Here is a 13,847-nt window from a genome sequence, read left to right on the forward strand (position 1 = left end):
ATGGAGATGGTAACTAATAATGCAAAGTCACAAGTAAGTGCCAAACAAATGGAACTGACAACAAATGCTAAGATCTAAAAATCAGAAGAAATATCATTGATATATAATAAAATATCACATAATTGGGGGTAGCTAAGGGCTAACAATGGCAAAGTCCAGAGTAGTAGTCATGGCAAAGTAAACACAACAGGGGAAACATTTATATACCACTTTTAGTATCTTTTCTCTTAACAACAAAAAAGGAGATATTTTGAATCACTGAAGTTCTGTACATTAAAAATATTTAAGATGTTTGTATACTAAATTATAATCTTTATTTATTGTTCCAAGATGATCTCTACAAAATGCTATAAAAGGACTATTTCTTAATACAGCTATTTATAGTATCATATCATTTCAATCTCGTATGTTGAAGGTGAGTGTTACTAAACAACTTTCAAATGCAAAATCTCCAGGGGGCACTACTATTTCTACAAGACAAGAAAGAAGCGTTGAGTGCCTTTTTTGCTAATGGAAATCCTACTGCTGACTTTAGCTCTAGAGGCTAGATAAGCTCCAGTCCTGGCGAGACCTCAAAAGATGGGTGTAGAGAGGGCACTGGTAGTAGCATCCATTTAGTCATGAAGAAGTCAGAAGCAAGGAGCTTACTGCCCCTTATCTGAAAGTCTTAAGACAAAAAGGGATAAATGTATAATAAAGGTTTTATACTTAGAAGGAATTTGGAAACTGGTTCCTCCTGATCCTGTGTTCCTGAGAGTCACAAAGTAGTTCTTAAAATGAAATTTTTTTATTAAAAAGTAGAATTTTAAATTACCTACATTAAATTCATCTATATTATATATTTGCTACACCCATTAAACCCCTAAAATATGTACTGAATCATAATGGAATTCTTACTAACCCTATACTTCGTGGATAGAATCATCTACCTGATCTTAGAAATGAAGTCTTAAATGAAAAACTGGCAAAGTACTTTTAATTACGTTGGAGGAAACGGCATCACATACCGTGGACTACCTCTAGGGTTTATACGCGGGTGGAATAAATGACCATTAACTATTACAGCATTTCTGTCCAGCAAATTTTGGAGTCAAAACCATTAATGCCATACTATCAATTATGCATGCATATCTAAGAGAGACTGACTGTACAAATTTTCATGAGCAAAAGCAGTATTTAACAAGTGTGAATTAAGGAAGGATGGGAAGATACTTATTTTCTGTCTGCAGTCTACTTCTAAAAAGCAGTATCAAAAACTTCGATACTTCAGAGTATAAGAAAATAACACATTCTCTTTATTTTACTATAATACTCTTAGCTACTGTTTTATTTTTTACTTTTTTTAAATGTTTATTTATTTTTGAGAGAGAGTGCATGTGTGCGAGTTGGGGAGGGGCAGATAGAGAGAGGAAGACAAATCCAAAGCTGGCTCTGTGCTGAGAGCAGACAGCCCGACACGGGGCTTAAACTCACGAACCGAACCGTGAGATCACGACTTGAGCCAAAGTCGGTTGCTTAACTGACTGAGCCCCCCAGGCCCCCCAGTAGCTACTATTTTAATTCCTTGACTGTTTCTCCTGTTACAGCAAAGGTGAAGACATGCTAGATTCCCCATAATTCAGCACCTCCACTTATAACAAAAACTAAAAATGTTTACTAAAAGTAAATCCAATTAAATAAACATCTAGCTTATTCAAAATAACTTTGTTTTTAATTTTAATATGCCAAGAAAATAAAAAAATCAACAAATAAATTTAACCATACTAGAAAGCAAAGAAATTCACATTAAAACTAGACTCCATTTTTTTCTCACTAAATTAGCAAAGAATAATTCATATTTTTGGCAACAGGACAATGACACATATACTTTTATAAAACACTGAGTAACTATAAAAGTAGAACCCTTCTGGAGAACAACTAGGCAGTAAGTACCCAAAGCCTTAAAAAGCATTCCCTACTTCTGTGACTATTTCCTCTCCTAGTAATTTATCCTATGGAAGAAATAAGTAAAATGATCTGTATAAAGACGTTCACAGAACAGCCATTCAAAATATCAAAAACTAGAAATTTAAATAAGAGATTGAATAACTAGTCTGCTTTACTTAAAAAAAAAAAAAGTGTTGGTCACAGTCCACTAAATTGGTGGGTAAAGGAATATATTGTAACCTCCAGTTTGAAAAGCACTGCTCTAGATCATGGTCAGAGGTTTCTTGATGGTGAAAGTTAGTCTTACTTGATTTGTATTGGGAGAAAAGTTACTCCAGGTAATAGAGATGGTAGGCCTAAAGGCATGGAAATGTAAAAACAAAAACACATACTTTAGGTGTTTGGGGGGACACTAATAGATTCTTTTGTTGAAATGAAACACTCATTACATTGGGTATGAGGTCCTGAGAGAACGTCAGAAAGAAAGCCTACTGCCAAACCATAATGAATTCTGTAAGTTAAAAGATACTCTGTACAATAGGGAGTCAGTAAAACTTCTGAAGGTAGTTTGATAAAAGTTATGTTTTAGTAAGATTAATTTTTAAGCCTCTAAAGAATAAACCAGAGAGAAAAGAGTAAGATTGGAATTTATAATAGTATAGGAACAAAACTATACTGGCTTCAACTAGCATAGCAGCAATAAGGAAAGAAAAAATTAACAGAGCTTGGTAATGGCTGAGGGATCTAACTTGGACAAGAGGGAGAGAGCAATAGTGTTAATAAAGAAATAAATCAGGAGAGAGAGAGAGTTCTTTCCATATTTAATGGCTTCTTTCCCTTTGCTTTAAATATAAAATTTTCTGGGGCGCCTGGGTGGCTCAGTCGGTTGAGCGTCTGACTTCGGCTCAGGTCACGATCTCACAGTTCGTGAGTTCAAGCCCCATGTCAGGCTCTGTGCTGACAGCTCAGAGCCTAGAACCTGCTTCAGATTCTGTGTCCCCCTCCTTCTGCCCCTTCCCTGCTCATGCTCTGTTTCTCTCTGTCTCTCAAAACTGAATAAACGTTAAAAAAAAAAAAAATTAAAATAAATAATAAATAAATATAAAATCTTCTTGGGGGAAAAAAACACAAAACTCCCTCAAGTGACTCTGCTGCCACCTCTCTTCAGCTACCAACACGGACACCTAAAAATGAATGGTCCTATATTTTCATCCACTTTGAACCCATCTTTCCCCTTTATTCTCCCATATTACATCCTTTAAGGCTCTGTTTGCATCTAATTCTGTTGGTTTCTAAAATACCTCCTTTCAAAGCTCTAAGATTTCAGAATACCATAGCTACTGTGTGGTTCTCTTCCTAACAAGTCTCTGAACACGCTCTACTCCCTCCTCATTCCCCTCCGTCCTGTGTTCTCTCTATATCCTCTCCTCTGGAGAATCAATACCCATGCATGCTGATGCACCTGTGTTTTCTGCCCAAGTAACTCCAAACCCAAATTCTAGTCTGGCATCTGTTTCTCCCTCCTGCAGCATAATCTATCTAATCTGTTACACAGTGGCACATAAAAGGCTTAAACTAATCAAAATTCTCGTACCACTCAAACGCAAATTAATTGAAATGTCAATATAAATGTATCATATAGTAATGAAGCATTTTACTCCAGCCTCAAGCAAATGAAGAACAATGGCTCCAATCACAAAAATTCATTTTTTTAAGACAGCAAAGGAAGGATATAAAGACTGCCATATTTTTCAGAATTACTTACTCTTGGATAAGGAAGGCCACTGGTAGTATTGAAAGCTGGTAAAAGTTTGTAACCCAATTGCTTTGCCATTTGGAGAAGTTCATCATTGTACCACTGCATGTACTCGCCTTTTTCTTTCAGCATGATTGCCAAGGAGTGTCCGCCCAACAGACCCCTACGATCACAGAAATGAAACATTATCCATGTCTTACAGATACTTTACGTTACCACCTAAAAAGATGTGGTATCTAGTTATCAACAGTTTAGCACACATAAGGAAATTACATAGGAGAACTTGGGGTTTTTTTGTTGTTTGTTTTGTTTTGTTTTGTTTTTTACCTAACTCTGGCTACTCATTTGATGGCAAACCACAGCCAGTTCAAAAAAATTTTAGATGTTCTATCTGCTGTAAAGTGCTTGGCATTCTCTAATACCTTAACATTTCTTAAAATAAAGAATATCCAAAAAAAAAAAAAAGAATATTCTAGAAATAATTTAACAAGTTTAACATTTGATTCTAACAAATTTTAAATTTAACTTAATTATATCATGAAATCTGTAATTCTTACAGTATAACATTAAAAAACCTCCCCACTCTGTATTAAATGTAATAGATTAATAAACTCTGTGAAATATTTCCTAAATAGAAGACTCACTTTATCTGACAAAAGGAAACATGTTACAATAGCATAAAAGTAACCATTAAATATAAAAATTTAATAACATTGAAACTTGAATTAATAAATCCTATAATTCAGTATTTTTAAATGTTCTAAGAACATCTCAAGTTGTTTAGTCGAAAGGTAATATACATTTAATTTCATTTGGCTTGAAGAGGTATTGGTTAAAGGTAGCAAACTATGTAAACTAGCAAAAAACATGAGATATAGCTGATATGCAAATATTCATCCTCTAGTCCTTTTTCTAACAACATACCTTTGAGTCTACAAGATTACCTTTGAGTCTACAACTATTTCCAAAGCCTGCTGCTGTCTGTGTCTGATACAATGCAAGGCCATCTCACAGCCTCTGTGTTTCATAATATCCCAACTTTTATCTTTTAAACTTAAGAAATTTCTTGCTTTAGTATCATCAAGAAATAAACAGTATGCCCTAGGCTTTTCTGTTATTAAAGTTATAGCTTTAGTGTCTTACATACTTACCCAAGAACTCTGATGTTTGTTTCAAAGACTGATACAACTACATCATTATCTAAATTAACATCTCTTAAAACTTTTCTCACTGCATCTTCAAATTCTTTAGTTTTATTTAATACCTAGGAGAAGAAAGTTATGAAAATAAAGTTCTTTTTCACCAAGTAAAAGAGAAATAGTGTTAGAATGGCTACTAAAAGCAAATTAATACCTTAAGACTCTAAAAAGTGACACAAACAAAATGTTTATCTCAAGCCTATGATAAAAATGTGGTATCTAAACCCCCTCCCCAAATTAAATGCCTACATTATAAGGAATCTTTATACACTTCTTTTTTAGACACATGAAAATATCATTAAGACTTTACAAGAGTCATCACAAAACCAGTTTCTTAATATATAACCCATGACCTAGAGCTGCATGAGATGAGCTCTACTCATCTCACTGACTTGGTTTCCAAGTCAAAACAACTCGAAAACTTTTTACCAAACATCAACTATTCACCAAACATCATTTTAAAGGTTGCTTACTCTTACTTTTATTTTTTGAGAGACAGTGTGCATATATACATGCAAGCAGGCAGGAGAGGGGCAGAGGAGAGGGAATCCCAAACAGGCTCCCCGTAGTCATCACAGAGCTCCACGCAGGGCTTGGTGTCACAACCCATGAGATTATGACCTGAGCTCAAATCAAGAGTCCAACGCTTAACTGACTAAGCCACCCAGGTGCTCCTAGGTTGCTTACTCTTGTAAGAGAACAAACACATCCTTCAGAGAATGACTGATCCTAAACCAAACACTACCTGCCATCTTCATCCATGGATGCCCTGAGCCCTAATTGAGGAGGAGTATAATGTTGTGATCAAGAGCAAGCCCTGATTTGAACTCTGGTTCTTTCACTCCCTACCTGTATAATCTCAGTCAAGTGACTTCTGTCTCTGAGTCTGTTCCCTTACCCATAAAAAGAAGAAATACCTACTCTCATAGGACTGATTTCTTAAGTAATATATATAAAGTACTTTCAGTAGAGTGCCTGACTTAATAAGTGTTTAATATCATTGCTGTTATAATTATTATTACCACGAGCATCTAGAATCCTAAGAATTCTATGGATTCTTGCGATAAGCTCCATAAAGTGGCCAATGCATTTCATAGTTGCTTTTTCAGTCTCAATTAAAACTGTGTCAGTGAGCCCTCAGGCTCAACTACTGATGCCAACAGTTAAAACCATAAATAGACAAGACCGCTTAACTCAAGTTCTAACTACAACCCATTGTGCTTATTTCTTATCGCACTTTCTAGAGTCACTGACAAGACATTTTGCAATGACCAGAACATTCCAAGTGCCAGACCAGAAAAGCCCTGATATCAGTGGGATGCCTAGAAGACCACAACCTACATGCCCCCTTCCCTGCCCATGATCATGAGTTGAACACCTACGGACCCCCGCCCATGATCACAAGCTCTCTGCCTGTTCTCCCGCATGTACCCCCCCCCCCCACCTCATTCCCCAACCTCCCCTTATAAAATTCTAGGTGTCCATCTTGCCTGCCAAGAGGTCAGTTGTACTTACCAAGAGGTAAGGCTTATACTTGCCACCTCCCCCAGGTGTCGGCACCCAAAATAAATCTCTTTTCCAAACCCTTCTCTCTTGAGTTATTGACTTCTCAGAGTGTATCAGAGTTTGTTTGCCACCAGTGTTGGTAAACCCAGCCAGGAGCTATGTTTCTGATTTGTCCAGCCCCCTCAGGATTCCCGAGGAGGGAGCGGTTGGTCAAGACAGTGTGCCAGGTCTTAGCTGTTGGCTTCCTGAGTTATGGTTGTGATAGATTGTTCGGTGACAGGTGCACAATTATGTGGTATTTAGACTCTAAATCCATGAAAAACAGTTTTCCTTCACTTGATTGTTTTATCTTTCTGTTCGATAATGTTTTCTAGTGCTTTTTCACCTGATTCGATACTTTCACTAAAAAGTCTAATTTAAGTATAAAACATTCCATAAGAATTTGACTAAAATTCAAATAAAAGTAAAATTCAGGGTAAGTCCTGAGTAAAATATACTATGAAGCCTGGTTTTAAACTAACTGCTTTTCCTTGTCAGTCTCCAAGTCCAAGTAAATTCTGCAGCCAACGAGCGCAGATGCATACCTTTATCACTTTTAGAATAAAACACAACTGTTTCACTCACCCACACATACACTTCTTAGTATCGTTTGTTAATCTTATTCTTCTTCCTGAGTCTATCTCCTGAGAACTACTTCCAAGAACTGGACCAGTGTTATTTGTTTCAAAGGAGAATAAAAGTGAAAAGTCTCTTGATCCATAATTAGAAAATTCACTCCAAATCCTCTACTGGTTGATGGGATGGGTTATTTATTTATTTTGAGAGAGAGAGAGAGAGAGAGAGAGAGTGAGTTGAGGGCACGGGCAGGGAAGAGGCAGAGAGAAAGAGAGGGAGAAAGAATCCCAAGCAAGCTCTGTACTCTGTGCTGGGCCTGATGAGGGGTTTGATCTCAAGACCCTGGGATCATGACCTGAGCTGAAATCAAGAGTCAGATGCTTAACCGACTGAGCCACCCAGACGCCCTTAGTGGATGACCTTTTAAGCTCCTAGGTGATAACAAAGGATGAATTCAGGTCTCTTCCTTTCCCCCATCATCTTTAATTTATTTTGATATCTTTCTTTCTATACATTTCATGGTAATGTAAAATTTTAAGATAAATTTAAAGTTTTAGTTCTTGGCTTCATTACATCAATAGAAACTAGGTGGCTAGAATCAGGAACAGGTTAAATTGAATGATCAAACTAGGACAAAAGAAATTCTATTTAACATATCACGGTATGACCAAAATAAAAATAGTTTTATGTTCATATGTTTATTTTTCAAATAAATCACAAAATAAATAATCACAAAGTCAAGGCAAAGTAAATTAGAAATATTAATACATGTATTGATGAAATGTACAAGAAAGCACTCCTTTTAAATGTAGGAAAAAAACCTTTCTAAACTACTTTAATTCTTCTGTTTAAATTAAAAAGAAAATGTTTAAAATAGTGTTATGAAGTTATGATGATATGTAATAAGTTACTTAGGTTATTCCTACTTGAAAATACTAAAATTTAAAGAGTTTATATAAAGTATCATTTTTTAAATATTTGTAAGACTTTATCAATCTTCCTTCTTAACCCTTCTTGAGGATAGCTTCAACAAACAGACGAATAAGAGTTACTTATCTGAATCTGAACCAAAGATCAGTAAGAAATAATCCCTTACAGTTAATAGGAAACTTAAATGCCTAGTCTAGGCCCTTCTGAGGTGAAAACAGGAACCCAGAGAAGTTAAATAATTTGGCTAAGGTCACATACATCAGTACAAAGAGCCCGAACTCAAGTTTATACCCGTGTCATCGAAAGCACGGTCAGCTAACCAGCAATAGCAGCACCACCAAGTGGCAGCTTATGAGAAACAGAGACTCTTGGGCCCTGGCTTCAGTCTATTGGATCAGAATCTGCATATGAGCAAGGTGCCCAGGTGACTTTGTGGTATGTTGGAGTTTAAAAAACACTGCATCAGTATCCAGTATTTCTCAAACTTTAGCATACATCAGAATCATCTGGGAGCTTGTTAAAAAACAGACTACTGGGCCTCACTCCCAGACTTTGATTTAGTATGTCTGGGGATGAGGCGCTAGAATTTTGCACTTCTAACAAGTTGTCAGGTGATGCTGCTGCTGCTGCTGCTGCTGCTGCGATATTTTGAGAACTGATGCCAAAGTATATAATTGGCAAAACCTGAAAGATATCACCTGGGTAATAATTAATGACCACTCAATTAGAGGCCAACAGATTTCTAAATATGGGAAAGTTACACAGACTGAAACCACCTTTTTTCCTTTATTTCTGATAAAAATGTTTTACAGCATATGATATCTGAGATCCATGTTCAAGAAAATCAACTAAGAGCTTACAGAGAGATGATGGGGAACTTGCCACAGGGAAGGATAAAGCTGACAGAATGAGAAATAAATGTAATTTCACCTATGGTCTTTCCTAACACAGAGCTACTGCTCTTTGCTTACTCCATGTCAATCAAGGTACATGCGAAGAGTATAACCCAGCTACAGTTACAAATAAATAACACCACTTAGTTCCTCCCAGAGTGGTAATTTGTGCCTCTGGGTACAGAAGGAGGGAAGTGAAAGGGGGGGCGGGGAATGCAGAGGCGAGGAAAAAGAAAATGCCTAGCGAAAGAACAACGCAGAAACAATACTGGGAAGAAAATCTTGGTTCTGAAAATTTTCTGCCACCCCAAAGATTTTTTGTTTTGCTTTTTAAAATATTAATCAGTAGTTGAGATATTAACTCAAAGCTGAGAATTATGTCCTAAGGAAAATCCTGAAACAAGCCTACTTTTACACTGTAAGTGGTCTAAAAGTAGAAAACTAGAAAGATATTGTATTTAGAAATCATGACACCTAGAACTCAATCTTTCTCCTCTGTCATAACAGACCATCCCCAATCAAAATTAATTAAAATGATTTTGCATCCCATGAGCCTGAAAAGGATTGCCCAGAAGTGATCACTTAGTGCCAAAAATCACTGCTGGGTAAAAATTAATTTTTTTAAATGAACATAACCTATAGGAATTCTAATTTAACAATTTTAGTATCACTGTAGTACGCCATGGAACAAATATATCAATGGTGTTTTCTTAATCTCTTTGTATAAAGGGAAGCAACCTTCCTGATTAGAAGTGCCATCACATAAGCTGACATATCTACAAATTATTTCATTATCTTCATGATTTCTACATAATTTCATTTGACATTCACGTGAAATCATCAACTCAATAGTGTGAAAGCAGAACACCTTAAATTCTGAAACTTCTACTTCAGATTTACTGTGTAATGACTGTATTCATATTTGAGTGTACATATTATGAAATTTATAAAATAAGTAAATTCAAGAAGAATCCAACCTACCACAAGAGTGTCCAAAGAATCAATCAGTGTCAAGGAAAATCTAAGAAACAAGTATAATGAGATACAAACCATTAGAGTTCTGAATACTTTATCCATGAATTTCTAACTAAAGATGTATCTATGCCTTATTGACTGGTAGTTTCTATTAGCTAGTACTTCCGATCATCTACAGTACAATGTAACTTATAAAAAAGCACTGAAGGCACCTGAAAAACCTGAACATTAATTACATTTTAATGTTCAGTGTATCTACATATCTTTCAAATGAAAATATTCATTAACTCTTTTTAAAGCAAATAAAAACATTAAAGCATCAACACCTTATAATGTGTAGACTTTATATACATTTCAAAAGTTATCTTAACAAACAACTTTTCACTGATTTAAGAGGTAAACTGATTTTTTATAAAAGATAACAGAAGGAAATAAAAGAGTTTAATGTTAATACTTAAAGCAGTCCTTGAAATTTAACCAATCCCCAGAAATACAACTGTAAGCTACATCTAGGAAGCCTGAGACTTGGGACCCAGGAGGTGCCACACCACCCACTGCGTTAATGCTCACTTTCCCAAGGCGTCATCAACGTCACCCCGACTTGGTTCCTGGCCTCTAACACGACCTCTGCAGGTTAAAGGCATGAGTTCATCCGCTGGGTAAGCATGTTCCTGCAAGGAAAATTTTAGTGAGTCACTGAGAAAAATAAGAGAAAGCAAACATCACCCAGGACACAACCTTCTTGCAGTTATTAAAAAAACAGGGTAAGATAAAAGTTAGAAGTTCTACTATTCTTACAGTCTATGGGATCTGTTTTTAAAAACTTTAGTTACAAATGTTTGAAAAACTGCTTGGAAAAAAAAAACCATACTAAAAAATATTTCTTTAAAAATCTGATAATCTGCTTCTGTTCCACCCAATCTCATTCCCCAGAGTAACTACTGTTAAGACTGGCATTTATGCTTCCAAATGTATCCACATATATTAAAATACATGCACATATATAATTTACATTTTATTTACAAGCAGCTGCTCATGCCATATGCATACACTGCTCTAAAATGCTCTAAAAGTTGTTTACTTAAATCACAGTGCAGTTTTTCCGTGCTAGAATTTTAGGGTTTTTTGGTTTTTTGGGTTTTTTTTTAGTAACTGCAAAATGATCACTTAATATTAACTATTATTATTGAGTTCTTATGTTCTAAGCACTGTTCTGTGCAGTTTAGTTCATTTAATTATCACACAGCCCTCTGAAACAAATTCAATTATCCCTTTCGCACAGATGAGAAAATTGAGGCCCAGAAAAGTTAAGTAAGCTCAGACATGCAACTAGTAAATGATGAATCCAGAATTCAAACCTGGCAACCTGACTCCAGAGCCTATTACCTTTCATAGTACCTCACAATATTCCAAAGTATAGATACAGTAAAATTTACTTATTCCTCTATTGAGGAACATATAGGTTGAATGCAATTTTTCACAATATATAAACAATGCTACAATAAACATCTATATGCATATATCTTTTGCACATATGCTTTTATTTCTATAGATTAAATCCCTAGAAATAGATCCAATGGGTCAAAGGTATAAATATTTAATTTTTGATACCTATCAAACTGAAGACATCCCTAATTTACATCCCTATAATACTCTCACTAACATAGGAGATGATCAATCCAATGTAGGATCCAATTCCCTCTGGAATCTAATTCTCTTTTTGATATAAAATAGGGACGTTAACTGTGTTTGTCCCCCCAAAATAGCTAATTTTCTAAATGCTGCATTTTAAACAATCCATCTTCTCCCTAATTGCTTGAAATACAGATTAGTTCAAAATTGTCTAAACACACGTTTCTGTAGTCTCAATTTTGTTCTACAGTCCGATTTGCTTGACGGACCTGTTTCCTACTTCTACTGCCCTACAGATCTGTTTCCTGCTCCAGACCATTATCTTGATTACTTTATCTTTGCACCATACCTTGCTACTTAGTATAGCAATTTACTCTCCCCAAATTATTTTTCTTCAAAATTTCCTTAACTACTTTTTCAAATTTACTCTTCTGGAAAACTTTCAATTTTTCTTAAAAGTCCACTGAAATTTTAACTGGAAGAGCCTAATTTGAGGAGAATTGATACCATTAACAATTGAGTCTTCCCATCTAGGAATGTCACTACATTATTTCAGATCTTCTTTTATGAATTTAGTTTTCTTCTATAGGTTTCACCCATTTCTTAATAGTTATTAATAGGAATTTTACGTTTGCAATATTATTTTGAGAGGAATTTTTTTTTAAGAATGACCATGACAGAGTATTTCTAATCTAGATGGTAATAAAGCACATGCAAAAAAAATCTTCCCTCTTATTACACCGCACAGAAATGTTGTGTCAGTGTTAAATTATTTAATGTATGTATTAATGTATGTATGTATGTATGTTTGACAGAGAGAGCCCGAGCAGGGGAGAGGCAGAGAGAGGAGACAGAGAGAATCCTAAGCAGACTGCAATGTCAGCGCAGACAGAGCCAGATGTGGGGCTCGAGCCCACAAATGGTGAGATCATGACCTGAGCAAAAATCAAGAGTCAAACCCTCAACTGGCTGAGCCACCCAGGCACCCCTCAATTATTTTAAATACACAGCTGAGCTTGAGAACAAGAAAAGAAATTCTCAAGTACCAAAAGTGAATAATGGGATACAGAAGATGAAGCTGCAGTGACCACAACATGGGCATTAGAAATAAACAGAGGCTTTAGTGGGAATTATTTTAATGCCCAAAGGGTATGAGAGTTGATGGAACTGGCCCTGCACACATGGCCGCAAGCCAGAGGTAGGTTCTGTAAGTTGGATAGTTGCCTCAGTGAAATTTGACTGGCACATCCCCACCTAATGGCTACAGGTCTTAACAGAAAAGGACAGAAACCAGAAAGACCTGCTGAACTTTATATTTTCTTCTCTAGGGGACAGTCCCTAAAAGATTCCTGTAAAATTAATGACATGATTATGAAAAACATTTAGAGGTTAGATCACTGTGCTCATGTATTTCAATTTCAGACAGTATTTACTGACTCCCTGACAAGAATAATAGGATTAATACATTCATACTGTTCCCCATTCAATTTAGGATTTTTGTCAATTATGTTATTATAGGCGGTCTTCGCTTTCACTATATACAAGTTTCTGTAATTTATTTAAATAAACCCTCAACAACATGGTTCAAACTTCAACCACCGTATGTATATTAACTGCAGTAGGTGCACAAAACACAAACTTCGGTGCCAGTTCTTCGGTCCACAAGTCCCTATGTAAGTAACAGATGCTCATCATGATCCGTGATCAACCACACACTTCTTTCGAAGTCTGTCAGTGATGTGATCACTGTGTATCTATTTTTCAGTTCATGCACAGCAAGTGTGCAGTTGTCTCCTTGTCAGCCAGTGGTAATCGTGCATGACAGTTTGATGATTTTACAAAAATGGATCATCAACAAAGATTAGCCAACAGAGATGAAAGTTCAGCAAAGAAATGAAAAATGAGGACACTGAAAATGCAAATGGAACCGAACGTAAATGGGGTATAGCACAGCTGGCCACGGAATGTAGAGGACACCAGATCGCTCCAGAGACGCCGGGTACACAGCTGGAGGAACCGAGTGAAGGCATAATTATCTACAAAGATAAAGAAAGTAGTTGCGACATAAAGGGTGAAGATGTCACAAGGGAAATGATACCTGCACAACGCTTCCCATTAAAGAAATTCCCAGAGGTATTTCAGGGTACGTAGTGCAAAGGGTACAATTTTTCAAACGGATCCAAATTTTGAAAGGGGGACAATTCACCACCGCGCACAGAAGATGGGTGCTCTGTTATTTTAGGTCACACAGTGAGATGAAGGCAAGCCAGGCAAGAACTACCAGATCCTCTTGTTAGCTTTTGCAAAGAAGTGACACTTCAATTTGCAAAGTCTCTAATATTTTGAATATGAGTTTTGCTATTTTAAAATCTTCTCTGTATACTTATAACCATTAGAAGAGAATTTAAATGTTTT

At 36.0% G+C, this 13,847-nt stretch overlaps 1 protein-coding gene across 10 annotated transcripts in view; it reads right to left on the bottom strand.

Annotated features, from left to right (window-relative positions):
• EDEM3 (ER degradation enhancing alpha-mannosidase like protein 3) overlaps positions 1-13,847 on the bottom strand; it is a 69,408-nt gene that overhangs the window by 39,104 nt on the left and 16,457 nt on the right. For all 10 annotated transcript variants that reach the window (XM_045452669.1, XM_045452668.1, XM_045452673.1 and 7 more), the window contains 4 exons: positions 10,371-10,471; positions 9,807-9,846; positions 4,834-4,946; positions 3,692-3,845 (listed from right to left, as the gene is read on the bottom strand). In XM_045452669.1, coding sequence (XP_045308625.1) covers positions 3,692-3,845; positions 4,834-4,946; positions 9,807-9,846; positions 10,371-10,471 — 408 coding nt within the window. The remainder of the gene's footprint in view (positions 1-3,691; positions 3,846-4,833; positions 4,947-9,806; positions 9,847-10,370; positions 10,472-13,847) is intronic.

The sequence above is a fragment of the Leopardus geoffroyi genome, chromosome C3 (genome assembly GCF_018350155.1).
Source record: "Leopardus geoffroyi isolate Oge1 chromosome C3, O.geoffroyi_Oge1_pat1.0, whole genome shotgun sequence".
Classification (NCBI taxonomy): domain Eukaryota; kingdom Metazoa; phylum Chordata; class Mammalia; order Carnivora; family Felidae; genus Leopardus; species Leopardus geoffroyi.